The sequence below is a fragment of the Pelodiscus sinensis genome, chromosome 2 (assembly GCF_052426305.1).
Source record: "Pelodiscus sinensis isolate ZL-2025 chromosome 2, ASM5242630v1, whole genome shotgun sequence".
NCBI classification, from domain to species: Eukaryota; Metazoa; Chordata; order Testudines; family Trionychidae; genus Pelodiscus; species Pelodiscus sinensis.
The window spans coordinates 263,536,785-263,555,829 of NC_143053.1; the positions used below are offsets into that span (position 1 = coordinate 263,536,785).

At 62.7% G+C, this 19,045-nt stretch overlaps 1 protein-coding gene across 4 annotated transcripts; it reads right to left on the bottom strand.

Moving 5' to 3' along the window:
* Window positions 1-9,124: 9,124 nt before the first annotated feature.
* On the bottom strand, window positions 9,125-17,789 carry LOC112546587 (retinoic acid receptor responder protein 2-like). 4 transcript variants are annotated; one of them, XM_089775971.1, is made up of 5 exons: window positions 17,577-17,789; window positions 11,880-11,984; window positions 11,352-11,456; window positions 10,704-10,818; window positions 9,125-9,268 (listed from the first exon to the last, which is right to left on the bottom strand). In XM_089775971.1, exons 1-4 carry the CDS (start codon window positions 17,739-17,741, stop codon window positions 10,708-10,710), a joined length of 486 nt encoding a protein of 161 aa, XP_089632097.1. In that variant the 5' UTR covers window positions 17,742-17,789; the 3' UTR covers window positions 9,125-9,268; window positions 10,704-10,707. The 4 variants fall into 4 exon arrangements, with proteins under 4 accessions (XP_089632097.1, XP_089632098.1, XP_089632096.1 ...); XM_089775972.1 differs by having other exon boundaries at window positions 9,125-9,272; XM_089775970.1 differs by having other exon boundaries at window positions 10,683-10,818.
* Window positions 17,790-19,045: the final 1,256 nt, after the last annotated feature.

Below are 19,045 nucleotides of genomic sequence, written 5' to 3' on the forward strand. Positions count from 1 at the left end.
GCGAGGGGGCGGGGAAGCCCAGTTCCCGGTGGCTCGGAACCTCTTTCCTGCGGCTGCTCACCAAACCCGCCAGCCCGCGGCGCTCGGAGCAAGGCCCCTCGGTGCTGCGGCTCAGGTCCCTGGCGCGTGAGTGCGTAGTTCCTTGGCACCGCCCCCCCCCCCCCGGCTTCCTTTTAGTGCCCCCTGGCTTTCCCTTGACACCTCCCCCCCAGCTTCCCCTGAGTGCCTCCCTCCCTCCCAGCTTCCCTTTCACGCCTCCCCCCAGCTTCCTCTTATTGCCTCCCCCCCCGGCTTTCCCTTAGCACCTTCCTCCACCCTGGCTTCCCTTTAGCACCTCCCCCCACCCTGGCTTCCCCTTAGCACCTCCCCCTGGCTTCCCCTTAGTGCCTCCCCCCCCAACTTTCCCTTGACTCCTTCCCCCCCGCACCCTGCTTCCCTTCCGGAGCTGGCTGTGCCCATGGCGCTTGTAACCCGTGTGAGTCTGGGCAGTGCAAGGGGCAGCCATGAGGACCTGCCGCCCCCCCACGGTAGCACACGAGCCCCCCTCTGCCCAGCACGGGTGGGGGTCTGGGACGCCCCCGGAGGCAGAGGGGCCTGCAGGGGAGCAGCTTCTGCCTCCTTGGCCAGGGAAGGTGCTTGCGGCCTTGTGCTGGACCCGCCAGGCCCTTGGGCCATGCAGCCCCCCAGCCCGGAGGGAGGACGGGCCTGGCCCAGGAGAGCCTAGAAGGGGACAAGGCAGAGCGCCCAGCCAGGCAGTCCCCCCACCCTCTCCAAGGCGGGACAGCAGCATGGCCTGGCCCCGGGGATTGGCAGGCTGCCGAGCTGGGCCCAGTAGCGCGGGAAAGGCCTGGCCCTCTCCAGGGATGATACCGGGGTGTCCCCCACACACTGGGGATCCGTGTGGGGCCCGTCCCTGGCTCTGGGGCTCCACCTCCAGCTCAGCCCCAGTTCCCGGCAGAGGCTGATCACGCCGGCAGCAGGGCGCCTTATCTCTGAGCCCACGGACGCCAGCTCCCTCCTCTGTGCAGCACCCAGGCCCCCCACAGGAGCCTGCTCCCCCCCCCCCACTGCTGACCCCATTTCCTCCCTGCCACAAGGCTCGGCCCCTTCATAATGCTGCAAACCCTTGTGACTCGCCCCCACCTGCAATGTGTTGGAAGCTGATCTCTCCCTAGGTTCCATCCAGGGCCGTCCTTAAGGCTTATGGTGTACTTTGCAGGGAAGGAGGGTGGGCGGGCGTTTTTTAAGTACATTAGAAGCAGGAAGCCTGCTAAAAAACCAGTGGGTCCCCTGGACGATCGAGATACAAAAGGAGCAATCACAGACGATAAAGCAATTGTGGAGAAGCTAACTGATTTCTTTGCTTCAGTCTTCAAGGCTGAGGATGTTGGGGAGATTCCCAAACCTGCACTGTCCTTTGTGAGAGATGAATCTGAGGGACTGTCTTGGATTGAAGTGTTATTAGAGGAGGTTTTGGAACAAATAGAAAAACTTAACGTTAAGAAATCACCGGGACCGGATGGCATTCATCCAAAAGTTCTAAAAGAACTCAAATGGGAAATTGCTGAGCTATTATCTGTGGTTTGTAACCTATCCTTTAAATCGGCTTCCGTACCTACTGCCTGGAAGATAGCTAACATGACACCAATATTTAAAAAGGACTCTAGAGGTGATCCTGGCAATTACAGATCGGTACGTCTAACGTCAGTACCGGGCAAATTAGTCAAAAAAATAGTTAAGAATAAAATTGTCAGGCACGTAAAAGAACATAATTTGTTGGTCACAAGTCAACATGGTTTCTGTAAAGGGAAATCCTGTCTTACTAATCTATTAGGGTCTGTCTACACTAGCCCCCTAGTTCGAACTAGGGAGGCTAATGTAGGCATTCGAAATTGCAAATGAAGCCCAGGCACGGAGTTCGGACTAAGGGGGACTTAAAAATGGCAGCGCCTGGGAAGATGCAAATGAAGCCTGGGATATTTAAATCCCGGGCTTCATTTGCAACTTCAAATGCCTACATTAGCCTCCCTAGTTCGAACTAGGGGGCTAGTGTAGACATACCCTTTGAGTTCTTTGAAGGGGTTAACAAGCATGCAGACATGGGGGATCCAGTAGATATAGGATACTTCGATTTTCAGAAAGACTTAGACAAGGTCCCTCACCAAAGGCTCTTATGTCAATTAAGTTGTCATGGGATAAGAGGGAAGGTCCTTTCATAGATTAAGAACTGGTTAAAAGACAGGAAACAAAGGGTAGGAATAAATGGTAAATTTTCAGAATGAAGAGGGGTAACTAGTGGTTTCCCCCAAGGGTCAGTCCTGGGACCAATCCTGTTCAACTTATTCATAAATGATCTAGAGAAAGGGGTAAGCAGCGAGGTGGCAAAGTTTGCTACAATACTAAATTGTTCAAGATAGTCAAGACTGAGGCAGACTGTGAAGAACTTCAAAAAGATCTCACAAAACTAAGGGTATGTCTACACTACAGCACTAATTCGAACTAACTTAATTTGAATTAGTTAATTCGAACTAAGCTAATTCGAACTAGTGCATCTAGACCTAAAAACTAGTTTAAATTAGCATTTTGCTAATTCGAACTAGCATGTCCACATTGAGTGGACCCTGAACCGAAGTTAAGGCTGGCCGGAAGCAGTGCCAGCAGGGCATCAGGTTAGGACTTAGAGCGTGGAGCTGCTGTCTCAGGCTAGCCGAGGGCTGTGCTTAAAGGGACCCGACCCCCACCCCGGACAGACAGTTCTCAGGGGTTCCCCGCTTGCAAAGCAGTCCTGGCTTGGAGTGCTCACACTCGGCACATCACAGCACTTGGCCATCAGCCCGGCTGCACTTGCCTCAGGCTGCCATCCGGGGGGGGGTGTCAGCTGATGGTCAGGGCAGTGTGTGTGTGTATGCTTCCAAGAAAAGGTTTAACGTCCGTGTCTTTACTGCTAGGACCGGGGTCCCGTCGCAGAGGGTGGCCAGCAGGCCAACAGACACCTTGTTATATAGGAAGAGATTAGTACACCTTAGATTTTAACTGCTAGAACACAAAGTTCCTTCGCAGCGGGCAGCCTGGGAAAGGCTGGAAAGATGCCCCAACGGATCTTGTCACCTGGGAGTGACACAGATCCAAACGCCCAAGCTCTCCTTATGTCTGTCTCTTTATGACCGGCTGAAGTTTTTTTAAATTGTGCTTGGTTCTGTTACAGCAACTGAAGGAGTCAGGTTAAAGCTTAAACAGTTACAGGTTTATTAAAAGACTTATAAAAGCATATGGTTACAATGGCTATTGCTCTCTTTCTTAAATGCTAACAAATACAGATTTTAAAAATGGTTACAAAGAAAATAAAGATAGAAAATAGAAATAATGGTACCAAGTGACAGCTTAATCTTTAAAGAGCTCTAACACTATGTATATATATACTTAAACAAAGGACCACATCCAGGTACAATTTTTACCCCTTTCTGTGCCTCTCGACTCCAGCGTGTCAGGCCAGGGCCGGTCTCTCAATTCCTAGGAAAGACGAATACGAGGTGGGCGTCCCCTTGGAACCTCGGGAGATCAAACACCTAACCCGACCAGCAGATAGGTGGTAGATTGACACACAAAGTCAGTGTGCTGCTGAACTCATCTCTCCGTTGGGTTCCAGCGCTCCTCCCCCTCTCTGAGCCTGACACACTCTCAGGGGGGGTCTGGCTGCTTCCCCTGGGGACAAGATCCTGGCCCTGTGGCTGGTCATTCTCTTCCAGCTGGGTAATCAGCTGGGCCTTGGTTGCTTTCCGCACAGGCAAGCCCCTCTCTCTGCACAGCCCCACCAGCTCTGCCTTCAAGAGTCGGGCGTAGGCCATCTGCCCGCTGGTCCCCTTGGTGCAGACTCACCAGTCTAGTGCTGCAGCGCCCCACGATTCCCCGGAACCGCTTCGCTCTGCCTCAAGCATGCTTGGCTCCAGGGCTCTTGCTTCTACAGCGCCTTGTCGCTTGCCGCTGGGAGCTTCATCCACAGGGTGCAGTGGATCCCACCCCTGACACCAGTGTGACAGCGCGTTGGGGGTTCCCCGTCTCCTGCACCCCGAAATGGCACAAACAGACTGCACCAACCAGTGGAATTGAGGGTGGTTTATTGCTCCTCCAGCACAGCGCAGCACAGATGTAATCTGGTTACAGGAACTGGGGCTAAGAGGCCTCAGTGCCCCCCCTTGAGATAGGGGAGTCCCAGCCCCCTCCCCAGCTCCTTATTCCCTGCCTTCCAGCCAGGAACTAACTAACCCTCTTCCAGCCCTGCCCCCCAGCCAGGGCAGCATCCACCTTCCTTTGTTCCTCTCCATGGGGGGTGTCTGGCCACTGGTTCAACAAGTTTGGCATTACCTCTGCCTAGTGAGGCTTTCCCTGCTGGGTCTTGCTCCAGACAGCAGGGGTCACCACATCCCAGCAAGTACCCCCACTACGTCACAGGGGGATTAACCTCTGGGGAGACTGGGAAAAGGAGGTGGGAGAGGGGAAGAGAGAGGGTGGGAGAAGGGAGGGGGAAACTTGGGAGGAGGGAGCTGGAAGGGGGAAGCCAGGAGAAGAAGGAGAAGGGGAAGTATAAAACTATGGTACACCATATCTTCAGTACTGTGTATGGATGTGGTCTCCTCACCTCAAAAGAGATGTTTTGGCCTTGGAAAGGGTTCAGAAAAGGGCAAATAAATGATGAGGGGTTTGGAACAGGTCCCATATGAGGAGAGGCTAAAGCGACTGGGACTTTTCAGTTTAGAAAAGAGGAGACTGAGGGGGGATATGATAGAGGTCTATAAAAGCATGAGTGGTGTGGAGAGGGTGCATACAGAAAAGTTCTTCATTACTTCCCATAATAGAAGGACTAGAGGAGACCAAATGAAATGAATGGGTAGTAGGCTTCAAACTAATAACAGACAGTTCTTCTTCACAAAGCCCTAGTTCAAATTAAGTTCGAACTAGCGGTTTGCCTGTGTAGTGCTTATGAAAGTTAATTCGAACTAACGACTGTTAGTTCGAATTAACTTTGTAGTGTAGACAGACCATAAGTGATTGGGTAGCAAAATGCCAAATGAAGTTTAATGTGGCTAAGTGTAAAGTAATGCACATCGGGAAAAATAACCCCAACTATACGTACGGTATGATGGGGGCTAATTTGGCTACAACAAATCAGGAAAGAGATCTTGGACTTATCGTGGACAGTTCTCTGAAAACTTCCACACAGAGTGCAGCGGCGGTCAAAAAGGCAAATACAATGTTAGGAATTATTAGGAAAGGGATAGCAAATAAGACCCAGAATATCTTACTGCCCCTGTATAAAACTATGGTACGCCCACATCTTGAATACTGTGTACAGATGTGGTCTCCTCACCTCAAAAAAGATATTTTGGCTTTGGAAAGGGTTCAGAAAAGGGCAACTAAAATGATTAGGGGTTTGGAACAGGTCCCATATGAGGAGAGGTTAAAGCGACTGGGACTTTTCAGTTTCGAGAAGAGGAGACTGAGGGGGGCTATGATAGTGGTCTATAAAATCATGAGTGGTGTGGAGAGAGCAGATAAAAGAAAAGTTATTTATTAGTTCCCTAAATAGAAGAACTAGAGGACACCAAATGAAATTAATGGGTAGCAGGTTTAAAACTAATAAAAGAGTCTCTATGGTCCATGGACGGGCTCTCTGGTACGTCTCTCTAGTCTCTATGGTCCATGGACAGGCTCTCTGGCACGTCTCTCTAGTCTCTGTGGCCCCTGGACGGGCTCTCTGGCACGTCTCTCTAGTCTCTATGGCCCATGGACGGGTTCTCTGGCACGTCTCTCTAGTCTCTATGGCCCATGGACGGGCTCTCTGACACGTCTCTCTAGTCTCTATGGCCCATGGACGGGCTCTCTGGCACGTCTCTCTAGTCTCTATGGCCCATGGACGGGCTCTCTGGCACGTCTCTCTAGTCTCTGTGGCCCCTGGACGGGCTCTCTGGCACGTCTCTCTAGTCTCTATGGCCCATGGACGGGCTCTCTGGCACGTCTCTCTAGTCTCTGTGGCCCCTGGACGGGCTCTCTGACACGTCTCTCTAGTCTCTATGGCCCATGGACAGGCTCTCTGGCACATCTCTCTAGTCTCTATGGCCCATGGACAGGCTCTCTGGTACGTCTCTCTAGTCTCTATGGCCCCTGGACGGGCTCTCTGGTACGTCTCTCTAGTCTCTATGGTCCATGGACGGGCTCTCTGACACGTCTCTCTAGTCTCTATGGCCCATGGACGGGCTCTCTGGCACGTCTCTCTAGTCTCTATGGCCCATGGACAGGCTCTCTGGTACGTCTCTCTAGTCTCTATGGCCCCTGGACGGGCTCTCTGGTACGTCTCTCTAGTCTCTATGGTCCATGGACGGGCTCTCTGGTACGTCTCTCTAGTCTCTATGGTCCATGGACGGGCTCTCTGGTACGTCTCTCTGGTCTCTATGGCCCCTGGACGGGCTCTCTGGCATGTCTCTCTAGTCTCTATGGCCCCTGGACGGGCTCTCTGGCACGTCTCTATGGTTCCAGGTGTGGTGCTCTGGCCGCTCCTGCCGAGGCTCCTCTGCTCCGCAGAAAATCGCGCCTGCCCTTCCTGGAACTACATCTCCCATCACCCTGTGCTGTGCGTGAGGGTTTCCCCTCCCCCTGTTCTCACGAGAGTATGGCCCTTCAGGAACTGTCTTTCCCATGAGGTCTTGGGGACAGCGGGAGGCAGGGGAGCCGAGCACGTCTGTGCATGCCTGTGGTGTCATCACCGTGTTCTGACGGACGTCATCCCGCGAGGCAGGCAGGTGCCGCGGGGGTGTGGGTGCAGCGCATAGTTCGGCAACCGGGTGGTGTTGCCATAGCAATGTGCAATGACGTGCCCCCGCCACAGCGTGGAGTCACCAGGTGACGTAAGCACCGCTGCCGTGACGTAAGCCGGACTGGTGGTCATGTGCCGAGTTGGGGTGTGGAGTTTGGGGTAGGGGCAGGCTGGGGTGGGGGTGCGAAGAGGTGGGGGAGGGGCAGGGGCGGGTGGGGAGAGGCTGGCGTGGGGGTGGGTGAGGCCCTGTTCTGTGCCAGGGCCTGGGGGGTCGCAGGGCAGCTCTCCTGGTTTGGGGCAGCCGGGCTGGCCAGAGCAATCACAGGGCCGGCTCCCCGGGGCAGGCAATGCGGCGCCAGGTGCCCAGGGAAGCTCTAGGCACAGGGTCCCGGAGCCACACCCAGTGTAAGCCACGGTGCCCACTCCTGCTGCTGTTTGGTGGGTCCCGGAGCCTGGGCTGGGGCCTGGCCTGGCTGAGGGGCCTTGAGCTCCCTTTCCCCAGCAGAGCGCTGAAGGGTCGTGCCCGTGCCGGCCGCAGGAGGGCCACGAGCCAGGCCGGGTGCAGCCTGCTCCGCCAGCGCCGCGGGGGCAGCGCCCGAGTGTGGCGAGCCGCCCAGGTCAGGTGAGGGCTGCGGGGATTGGCAGGCGCGGGGCTGCGGGTGCATTTCCTCATCGAGTGTGCACAAGAACCCGAGCACGGCCAGGCTGGGTCCGCCCGACATCCAGCCAGCGTCCTGTCTGCCCGGCCAGTGCCAGGTGCCCCGGGGGAGTGGTCAGCACAGGCCATCCCTCCCGGCGGCCGGGCCCACCTGCTGGCAAACAGGCTAGAGCGGCGGCCGGGCCCAGCTGCTGACAAACGAGCTAGAGCGGCGGCCGGGCCCAGCTGCTGGCAAACGAGCTAGAGCGGCGGCCGGGCCCAGCTGCTGACAAACAGGCTAGAGCGGCGGCCGGGCCCAGCTGCTGGCAAACGGGCTAGAGCGGTGGCCGGGCCCAGCTGCTGGCGAACAGGCTAGAGCGGCGGCCGGGCCCAGCTGCTGGCAAATGGGCTAGAGCGGCAGCCGGGCCCAGCTGCTGGCAAACGGGCTAGAGCGGCGGCCGGGCCCAGCTGCTGGCAAACGGGCTAGAGCGGCGGCCGGGCCCAGCTGCTGGCAAACGGGCTAGAGCGGCGGCCGGGTCCAGCTGCTGGCAAACGGGCTAGAGCGGCGGCCGGGCCCAGCTGCTGGCAAACAGGCTAGAGCGGCGGCCGGGTTCAGCTGCTGGCAAACGGACTAGAGCGGCGGCCGGGCCCAGCTGCTGGCAAACGGGCTAGAGCGGCGTCCGGGCCCAGCCGCTGGCAAATGGGCTAGAGCGGCGTCCGGGCCCTGCTGCTGGCAAATGGGCTAGAGCGGCGGCCGGGCCCAGCCGCTGGCAAACGGGCTAGAGCGGCGGCCGGGCCCAGCTGCTGGCAAACAGGCTAGAGCGGCGGCCGGGCCCAGCTGCTGGCAAACGGGCTAGAGCGGCGGCCGGGCCCAGCTGCTGGAGGGCGCTGTCCCTCGGGTGGAACCGGTCGCGCTGTTTCTCCAGCAGGGAAGGATGGAAATAAACGCTGGCTCTGGCACCCGCTGCTGCTGTGTGTGTCTGTGCCCTGCTCGAGGGCCTGGGCACAGCTGGGCAGGGGGGTCTCCACAACGCCAGCCCCAGCCTCCGGGTGCGCGGCTCAGCGTGGCGCTCGTCGGGCTCCGGCGGTTTGCAGCACCCGCCAGTCTGGAGCATCCCGGACTGCGCATGAGCCCCATGGCGCCGTGGGGCCTGCTTACTTGGTGTGCTGCTCTTCCTCCCCACTATGCGCCCCCCACCTGTGCTTCAGGGCCTGGAGCCTTTTCTCCCGCCGCTGGGCCAGGCTGCCACAAGGGGGCCTGGGAATTTTGGGGGGCTTCCGCCCTGGACCCTGAGCTGTTCTGGGAGCCACCCCCTGGGCCCTGTTGCTGTCCCCAGATCTCTGCCTGCCTGGTCTGGTCCGTCACCCGCAACTGCCTGCTCGCTGGAGCCTGGCTCATAAAAGTGGGTGGGGGTGTCACACCCCGTGATCAGCCCCTCTCGCTCTAAACCCTCCACCCCACGGAGTGAGGCGGGGCCAATCCCAGCGCCCCAGCAGGGGGAAAGTGGGCGTCAGGCTCATGGGCTGCCCTGCCCTGCCCTGGGGGCGAGCCGGTGCGGCGGGAGCTGGGCCAGATGCTGGCGTGGGGGCCCGAGAAATACCCCGGCGCCGGCTGGAGCGAGCGAGCGACCGTCCGCTGTCCGGGCAGCCCCTGTGCGAACGACAGCCCAGCCCTTCCGCAGCGTAGCTCTGCCTTTATTGGGAGGAACAGCCGGTGCAGCGGTGCCAGGGGGGTAATTCAGGGGGGCAGGCCGGCCCGGTGCTGGGGTTGTTGGACCGGCTGGCGGGGCCGCTGGGTCTCCGCTGGGCGAGGGGCCCTGGCGCTGCCTGGGAAGAGGAGACAGCGCGGGGTTAGGGTTACCGCTGGGGGCCGCTCTCCGGGGGGCTTGTCTCGGGGAGGGGAGGAGGAGGGGGGGGGAGGTGCCCGCCCTGCCCAGGCAGCCCAGTGGGTCACATTCACAGCACCAGGTGGCCTGGGGGGGAGCAAGGGCCCCCCGGGACTGGCAGGGCTGGGCTGGCGCTTCAGTGGGTCTGCCCCAGCCTGGCTGCTCTGGACCCCTGCTGGGGCTGCTGCCGGGGGCCACAGTGTGGGGGGGACCCAGACCCCCCGCCCAGCAAGCGCACTGCACGTGGGCAGCGAGCAGCAGCCGGACTGTAACCCTTGGTCACCGCTGCCTGGGCCGAGCCCGAGTCTCTGCAGCCCTGCCCGGACCCCCAGGCCTCCGCCCCTTCACCCAGGGGCTGTCCTCCCCAATGGTGACCCCTCCTGCCAGGGTGCAGCTTGGCCCCTCAGCTGGGCAGCGCCCGGTGGGGTCGGCCCCACAGGCATTGGCTGGGCAGGAAGCCGGGGGAGCAGGGTGGGGCCAGCCCAGAGCCCCCTAAGGGACTTGTCAGGATGATGAGGGTCGGCCAGCAGCCTGGGGACTAAGGGGTTAACTGCACCTCGCCAGGTGGAGGGGCCAATAGGAATGTAGGTGGGACCTGCAAATGGGGCAAAGGAATTTGGGTTTTTCCCTCGTGTCTCTCTGTGAGGGTCTGTCTACACCCGCCCGTTAACTCGCGCTAGGCAGGCAAAGCAGGAACCGGAGCTGCAATGAAGCCCGAGATTTCAGTATCCCGGCTTCATTTGCATGTTCCCGTCCGGTCGCCATTTTGAAATGTCACTAGCCCGACCTCCCTGGCGCGCGGCTACACACGGCACCGAAACGTTAATTCGAATCACGTCTTTCGTTCGAATTCACTGCTACTCCTCGGGGAATGCTAAACCCTCTCGGAGAAATCCATCAGGTTTCAGCGGTTAGGGGTCGGGTTTGGGACCTGCTGTCTGGGCACGTTTTAAAGATGTTCTGGCTTGTCCTTGTACCTGCGTTCTAGGCCCACGGACGTCTCCAGGCCCCTCTCGTCATTCTGCCGGCCACAGGAATGTCGTGGCGATAAGAAAACTTCTTTCTCTTCTTTTTATTAACGTGGGATTGGTTAATGGTGGGCCCTGATTTTTACTTTAGGGGGGAGATTTCCCCGATTCCTTCATGCATATTTGGGTGGTGGCAGTGGAAGTTCTATCCCAACAATCTAGGGTTTAAAGAGTTTGGGGGAAGTTTTATACCAAAGCCTGGTAGCGAAGGTTTTGGGGTTCACTTGCTGGCCCCCACTTCTGTATTTATCGTGCCAGAGTGGGGAAGGGGCCACGACAGGACTCCTGAGCAGCCCAGCCCCCGCCCGGCGCCAGGACCGTACCACGCTGCGGCGGGCGCACACCGGGCTAGGATGGCAGCTCTTTGGAGAAGGTGAAGGATCTGTGGCCGGGTAAGTAGGGCTCCTTTCCCGCCTCCTGCATCTCCCTGCAGGCCGCCTCCACCTTCAGCTCCACGTCCTGCAGGGGCAAAGTGCCTGTCACGGGGGGGCCACGGCTCTGGGGGGAGGACTGTGTGCAGCTGTGCTGGGGGAGGGGATGGCGCTGTGTGTGTGTGTGTGTGTGTGTGTGTGTGTGTGTGTGCGTGTGCGTGTGTGCGTGTGCGTGTGTGTGCTCGTGCTCTGCACGGCTATGTGCCATGGAGCCCACGTGCCGGTGTGTGTTTGTGCGCTCACTTGTGTTTGCGCTCACTTGCCGGGAGGCCTCTGTGCAACTGCACCCGTGTGCCTGTCTGTGCTGCCGTGCCGGGGGAGCCTCTACACGCGTGTGTGTGTCCGTGCTGGCACGCTCTGCCCAGCGGCATGCGTGTGCGTCTGTGCACTCGTGTGCTGGAAGCCTTTGCATGGCTACAAGCGTGTGCGTCTCTGCGTGCGTGTCTGGGCACCGACCGGGCTCATGGGAGTCTGTCGCCCTGCGTGCACGAGCCCCCTGCACTGAACAGCCCTGCCCCACCCCCACTCCCCCCCGGGCCGACCCGGCTGGGCCCTGCTCACCTTGCCGGCCTTCAACTGCTCCGGCCGGCAGTGCACGCGCTTATCCAGCACCTGGTCCAGGCTGCTGAAGTCGAACTTGACGCAAACCAGGCAGCTCTGCTTCCGCTGGGGAGAGGGACACGGGGCGCGTCGGGCAGGCTGGGCTGAGGCGGCGCCCTCCGGCAGGGGGTCAGGCTGCCTGTGCCCCTCCCCGCCCCGGGGCATCCCCCTCGCGCACGCCTGCCCCCGCCCTGCCAGCCCCGGTGTGGATCCCACAGCCCGTGGGGCAGGGCGCCGACCCCAGCGCTGGTCGGAGCAACGCAGCGACTCTCCCTGGGTCCCCCACGCCTGGCCCGGGGCCGCTGCCTCCAGCCCCCATGAGGCAGGATCCACTCGTATGCTTGTGCCAACGCCCAGCCCTCTCGCGCTCAGCCACTGCCACGCTCCTGCCCCCGTCCTGGTGCCCATAGGAGCGGGGGGCTGCCCCCCACACCGTTCCGGGGAGGGGAGTGCGACTGGGGAGGGGGAGGCGGCTGTGCCCTCACTCACCCCCTTGGGTTTGATGGCGCAGTCCTGTCGTCTCCCCGGCTGGTTCGGACACTGAGTCTGCGAGAGGCTGAGCCGCAGCCGCACAAAGTATCCCGCCGGGTCCTCCTGCAACCAACAGGAACCAGGCTCAGCACCGTGCCCTGCCAGCCCCTGTGTGAGGAGCCGAGCGCGACCCATCCAGGGAAAGAGACTCCGGCCCCTCGGGCTGGCGCTGCGCCCGCCCCGCCAGGAAAGGGGTCCTCAGGTGAGCCGGGGAGAGGCCTGAGGCCAGGGAGGCGGGCTAGCCCCACGCTGCCCAGCCGGGAAGGGCTAACGGCTGGGCTAGTAATGACTCCAGGGAAGCTGTGTGGCCGAGGGCCCGGACAGGGAACAGCTGCCACCGGAGAGGGGCCCTGTCGGCAGCTGGCCCCTGAGCTCGGCCACACCATGGCAGGGGCACTATTCCTGAGGGGGGAGCCCTGTGCTGGGGGGGGGGGGTCTGCTCTGTACCCGGGTCCCCTGCGCTGGGCTGTGCGATTCCCACGGACTCACTGGGCCATGGGGGGGGGGGTCTGCTCTGTACCCGGGTCCCCTGCGCTGGGCTGTGCGATTCCCACGGACTCACTGGGCCATGGGGGGGGGGGGGGTCTGCTCTGTACCCGGGTCCCCTGCGCTGGGCTGTGCGATTCCCACGGACTCACTGGGCCGGAGGGGGGGGGGGGGTCTGCTCTGTACCCGGGTCCCCTGCGCTGGGCTGTGCGATTCCCACGGACTCACTGGGCCATGGGGGGGGGGTCTGCTCTGTACCCGGGTCCCCTGCGCTGGGCTGTGCGATTCCCACGGACTCACTGGGCCGGGGGGGGGGGGGGGTCTGCTCTGTACCCGGGTCCCCTGCGCTGGGCTGTGCGATTCCCACGGACTCACTGGGCCGGGGGGGGGGGGGTCTGCTCTGTACCCGGGTCCCCTGCGCTGGGCTGTGCGATTCCCACGGACTCACTGGGCCATGGGGGGGGTCTGCTCTGTACCCGGGTCCCCTGCGCTGGGCTGTGCGATTCCCACGGACTCACTGGGCCGGGGGGGGGGGTCTGCTCTGTACCCGGGTCCCCTGCGCTGGGCTGTGCGATTCCCACGGACTCACTGGGCCATGGGGGGGGGGGTCTGCTCTGTACCCGGGTCCCCTGCGCTGGGCTGTGCGATTCCCACGGACTCACTGGGCCATGGGGGGGGGGGTCTGCTCTGTACCCGGGTCCCCTGCGCTGGGCTGTGCGATTCCCACGGACTCACTGGGCCATGGGGGGGGGGGGGGTCTGCTCTGTACCCGGGTCCCCCTGCGCTGGGCTGTGCGATTCCCACGGACTCACTGGGCCGGGGGGGGGGTCTGCTCTGTACCCGGGTCCCCTGCGCTGGGCTGTGCGATTCCCACGGACTCACTGGGCCGGGGGGGGGGGGTCTGCTCTGTACCCGGGTCCCCCTGCGCTGGGCTGTGCGATTCCCACGGACTCACTGGCCCGGGGGGGGGGGGGGTCTGCTCTGTACCCGGGTCCCCTGCGCTGGGCTGTGCGATTCCCACGGACTCACTGGGCTGGGGGGGGGGGGGTCTGCTCTGTACCCGGGTCCCCTGCGCTGGGCTGTGCGATTCCCACGGACTCACTGGGCCATGGGGGGGGGGGTCTGCTCTGTACCCGGGTCCCCTGCGCTGGGCTGTGCGATTCCCACGGACTCACTGGGCCGGGGGGGGGGGTCTGCTCTGTACCCGGGTCCCCCTGCGCTGGGCTGTGCGATTCCCACGGACTCACTGGGCCATGGGGGGCGGGGTCTGCTCTGTACCCGGGTCCCCCTGCGCTGGGCTGTGCGATTCCCACGGACTCACTGGGCCGGGGGGGGGGGGGGTCTGCTCTGTACCCGGGTCCCCTGCGCTGGGCTGTGCGATTCCCACGGACTCACTGGGCTGGGGGGGGGGGGGGTCTGCTCTGTGCCCGGGTCCCCTGCGCTGGGCTGTGCGATTCCCACGGACTCACTGGGCCATGGGGGGGGGGGTCTGCTCTGTACCCGGGTCCCCTGCGCTGGGCTGTGCGATTCCCACGGACTCACTGGGCCATGGGGGGGGTCTGCTCTGTACCCGGGTCCCCTGCGCTGGGCTGTGCGATTCCCACGGACTCACTGGGCCATGGGGGGGGGGGTCTGCTCTGTACCCGGGTCCCCTGCGCTGGACTGTGCGATTCCCACGGACTCACTGGGCCGGGGGGGGGGGGTCTGCTCTGTACCCGGGTCCCCCTGGGCTGGGCTGTGCGATTCCCACGGACTCACTGGGCCATGGGGGGGGGGTCTGCTCTGTACCCGGGTCCCCTGCGCTGGGCTGTGCGATTCCCACGGACTCACTGGGCCGGGGGGGGGGGGGGTCTGCTCTGTACCCGGGTCCCCTGCACTGGGCTGTGCGATTCCCACGGACTCACTGGGCCGGGTGGGGGGGGTCTGCTCTGTGCCCGGGTCCCCTGCGCTGGGCTGTGCGATTCCCACGGACTCACTGGGCCATGTGGGGGGGGGGGGTGTCTGCTCTGTACCCGGGTCCCCTGCACTGGGCTGTGCGATTCCCACGGACTCACTGGGCTGGGGGGGGGGGGGTCTGCTCTGTACCTGGGTCCCCTGCGCTGGGCTGTGCGATTCCCACGGACTCACTGGGCCATGGGGGGGGGGGTCTGCTCTGTACCCGGGTCCCCTGCGCTGGGCTGTGCGATTCCCACGGACTCACTGGGCCATGGGGGGGGTCTGCTCTGTACCCGGGTCCCCTGCGCTGGGCTGTGTGATTCCCACGGACTCACTGGGCCGTGGGGGGGGGGTCTGCTCTGTACCCGGGTCCCCTGCGCTGGGCTGTGCGATTCCCACGGACTCACTGGGCCATGGGGGGGTCTGCTCTGTACCCGGGTCCCCTGCGCTGGGCTGTGCGATTCCCACGGACTCACTGGGCCATGGGGGGGGTCTGCTCTGTACCCGGGTCCCCCTGCGCTGGGCTGTGCGATTCCCACGGACTCACTGGGCCGGGGGGGGGGGGTCTGCTCTGTACCCGGGTCCCCCTGTGCTGGGCTGTGCGATTCCCACGGACTCACTGGGCCATGGGGGGGGTCTGCTCTGTACCCGGGTCCCCCTGCGCTGGGCTGTGCGATTCCCACGGACTCACTGGGCCATGGGGGGGGGGGGGGTCTGCTCTGTACCCGGGTCCCCTGTGCTGGGCTGTGCGATTCCCACGGACTCACTGGGCCATGGGGGGGGGGGTCTGCTCTGTACCCGGGTCCCCTGCGCTGGGCTGTGCGATTCCCACGGACTCACTGGGCCGGGGGGGGGGGGGGTCTGCTCTGTGCCCGGGTCCCCTGCGCTGGGCTGTGTGATTCCCACGGACTCACTGGGCCATGGGGGGGGGGGGTCTGCTCTGTACCCGGGTCCCCTGCGCTGGGCTGTGCGATTCCCACGGACTCCCCCACACGGGGATTGGCCCAGACACCCCGTCCCAGCCTGGGCAGGGAACAAGAATCTTCCAGGGGGAGACAAAGGGAGGGACGGGGGACGGCCCCTGGCTGGGGGAAGGGCTGGGAGCTGGGCACTTTTTTTGGCTGCGAAACATGAAGAGAAGAGACTAAGCCGAGTTCTGGAGGTTCGGGGGCCTGTGGGCCCCACCCCAAGGGTCGGAGGCTGCCTGGCCCCTCACTTCGATGCCCACATCGAACCCGGGCTGGGCTGCATGGCGCAGGAGCAATAAACCCCCCGTTCGACTGGCTGGTGGAGTCTTCTGTTGCTGTAACTGGGGTGAAGGGTGGGGGCTGTGACAGCGCATTGGGGTTTCCCCGACTCCTGCACCCCCGTAATGACACGAAGAGACTCCCCCAGCCAGTAGAACAGAGGTTGTTTATTGCTTCTCCAGGATATAGCCCAGCACAGATGTCATCTGGTTCCAGGAACTGGGGCTAGGAGGCCTCGGTGCCCCCCCTTGAGATGGGGGGTGGCTGGGCCCTACAATCCCAGCCCCCTCCCTAGCTCCTTCTCCCCTGCTCCCCAGACATAAACTCACCAACTCTCTTCCAGCTCTGCTCCCCAGCCAGGGGCTGCATCCCCCTTCCTTTGTTTCTCTCCCTGGGGGGGTAACTGGTCAGCTACTCTGCTGGGCCGTGGTAGAGACAGTAACCAGTGGGGGTCACCACGGCCCAAGCCCACCAACCAGCAAGGGACCAACCACAGGGCACACCAGCCGTGACTCTCCTACAAGGGGCTGTCATGTTACTGAATTTGAGGGAAGCAGCCAGATCACTGCTGCACCCATAGGTGGGGGTGCTGGCCCCAGAAATGGTATAGAAGGGGCCATGTGGGGTGTTGAATAGAAGCTCACTGTCTGCTGATCCTGTGTGCGCTGGTCATGTGATTGTAGAATGTCTGTGTGTGGAGTTAGGAATCTGTAATCTGTGTGGAGACTGAATATTCCCTGCATGTGGTTGAGCATTGGGCAGGGCCGGGCCTATGGACATGCTAATCAGTGAGGCCCTGTGGGACAATGGCACTCGATGGGCCAAGGACACACCTAAAGAATGAGGGCGGACACCTGAGAGCTGCCAGCAGGGAACACAGGGATAGGCCGCTGGCCAGGTGACCTGCTGCAGCCAAGAAAAGACCAGGAAGGAGGGATAAAGAGGCCATGTGGTGGACTCCATCTTGTTCTCAGCTCAGCACTTCATCCCAGAGGCAGCACTGCAGGGATCGAAGAGCCCGGAAGACCTGTGAACCCATCCTGATGTTAGGATGTGCAACAAGGACTTTTAAACCAGCAGCTGCAACATCTCTGCTAGAGCCTGCATCGAGGACTGGGAGATTCGGTGCATGTAACGTACTGTACTTTAATAACCTTACTCTCACGCTTTTCTTTCTTGTAATAATAAATCTTTAGATATAGATTCTAAAGGATTGGCCCAGTGTGATTTGTGGGTAAGGTCCAGAGGGTAAATTGACCAGGGATCTGTGGCTGGTTTCTTGGAACCGGACAGAACTTGTTCGGGGTAGGTGGGATTGGGTGCTAGGACCCCCCATCTATGTATGAGGCCTGGGGCAATCTGGGGCACGGATATTGCTGGGGTGTCGGAGGGGTTTTGCTCGTGAGGCTTCAGGCAGGCAGCTGAAGTGCTCTGTGGGACTGGTTTGTGGCCTGTTTGGAGAGGTCACCAGTCTGGGGGCTGTAAGGAGCCCCGGATTTGAGCAATTCACCCTCAGCGGACGCCCTCAGCTGTGGCCAGACTCAGCATGGTCCGTCACAGGGGCACCCCCTGCAAGCCAGCGACCCCCGGCACCTCAGCCCGCTCTGCGGCCGGCCGCCAGCTCCCAGACAACGTGGCGCCCGTGGCTTGGGCCGCATCGGGGAAAGGAGGCCGAGGGGCCGGGAGAAATCCGGGGGGGTTGGTGTCAGAGCGCCTGGCCCTGCGCGGGCGCAGTTAATGTGTAGCTCGGCCCGGCAGGTCAGTGCCCGCTGGCCTCGGACAGGGCTGGCCCAGCGCCCGCACCCCAGCCCTGCCGCCCTGGCCTCACGGTGAGCCCCGGGGCTGGCGCCAGCCCTCTGGGAGCAGCCCTGCGGGGCCAGGCCTGGGCTCCGGCGGGAGGGGAGCCGTGCCCTGCTCCCCAGCTCTGGAGAGGGGCTCCCCCCCAGCAGCGGCTGAGCGCACAGCACCGCACTGCGCGCACACTCACCTCCTCAGTGACCTCCTCCACCGCCTGCTCCTTGTACACCCATCGCACCTGGCTCCGGCTGTGGAAATCCTCCAGCGCCACCTCCACCGCCTTCTGCTGCCGCGGCGATCGGCTCGCCACGGCCAGGGCCAGCCAGCCCAGGCACAGCGCGAGTAGCCCCTTCATCGGCGCGGCGCGAATGGAGCCAGGAGACGCACGCCTGCCCACTCAGGCGCCCTCCCCTCGGCTATCCGCCCCCTCGGCCAGCCGCCCGCCCCCTCGCCTGCCCGCCCACTCAGGCGCCCTCCCCTCGGCTATCCCCCCCCCTCGGCCAGCCGCCACCCCTCCTTGGCTGTCCAACACGCACCCCCTCGGCCGCCCGCCCCTCCGCCATCCTCCCCCTTGGCTGCCATCCCCCTCAGCTACCCGCCCCTCGGTCACCCGCACTCTTGGCCACTCGACCCTTGACTACCCGCCCCTTCGGCCACCCACCCCTCGGCCACCCACCCCCTCAGCTGCATGCCCCCCAGCCAGCCACCGCCCCCCCTCGGTGGTTCAATACCCACCCCCTTGGCCGCCCGCCCCTTGGCCATCCGCCCCCTTGGCCGCCCACACCCTCAGCTACCCGCCCCTCGGCCGCCCGCCCTCTTTGCCACCTGACCCTTGACTATCCGCCCCCTCAGCCACCCGCCCCCACGGATACCCGCCCCTCAGCCACCCGCTCCCTTGGCCACCCACCCCCTCAGCTGCCAGACCTCTCAGCCATGCGCCCCCTCGGTCACCCGACCCCTGACTACCCGCCCCCTCGGCCGCCTGCCCCCCAGCCAGCCGCTGCCCCCCCTCGGCAGTTCAATACCTGCTCCCTCGGCCACCCACCCCCTCGGCCGCCCGCTGCCCCCCCCCATTGATCTTAGTCTCCCATTAGCTCCTTGCCCTGCTCTCTGCCTTCCCCTCTGTGGGGTCCCTCCCCCCAGCTGGCTCTGCCATTGCTTGGCTGTGAGCTGGGGGGATGGGCAGACAACGCTGCCCCACACGGCCGTGGGGTGGGCAGGAGGGAGGCCGGCGAGGGGTCGGGGAAGCCCAGTTCCCGGTGGCTCGGAACCTCTTTCCTGCGGCTGCTCACCAAACCCGCCAGCCCGCGGCGCTCGGAGCAAGGCCCCTCGGTGCTGCGGCTCAGGTCCCTGGCGCGTGAGTGCGTAGTTCCTGGGCACCGCCCCCCCCCCCGGCTTCTCTTTAGAGCCTCCTCCCCTCCCCGCTTCCCCTTAGCACCTCCCCCCAGCATCCCCTTAGTGCCTCCCCCCCAGCTTCCTCTTAGCGCCTCCCACCAGCATCCCCTTGACGTTTCCTCCCCCAGATTCACCATGATGCTCCCCCCACTTCTCCTTGATGCCTCCCCCCAGCTTTCCCTTGACTCCTTCCCCCCTCCACCCTGCTTCCCTTCCGGGGCTGGCTGTGCCCAGGGTGCTTGCAACCCGCCAGGGTCTGGGATG

Excerpts from the sequence above, each read along its gene's own strand:
- LOC112546587 (XM_089775971.1), bottom strand. The coding sequence starts at position 17,741 with ATGAAGGGGCTACTCGCGCTGTGCCTGGGCTGGCTGGCCCTGGCCGTG. Across the intron at positions 11,985-17,576 it reads TGGAGGAGGTCACTGAGGAG|GAGGACCCGGCGGGATACTT; the intron begins GTGAGTGTGCGC and ends TGTTGGTTGCAG. Across the intron at positions 11,457-11,879 it reads GCGCCATCAAACCCAAGGGG|CGGAAGCAGAGCTGCCTGGT; the intron begins GTGAGTGAGGGC and ends CCCTCTCCCCAG.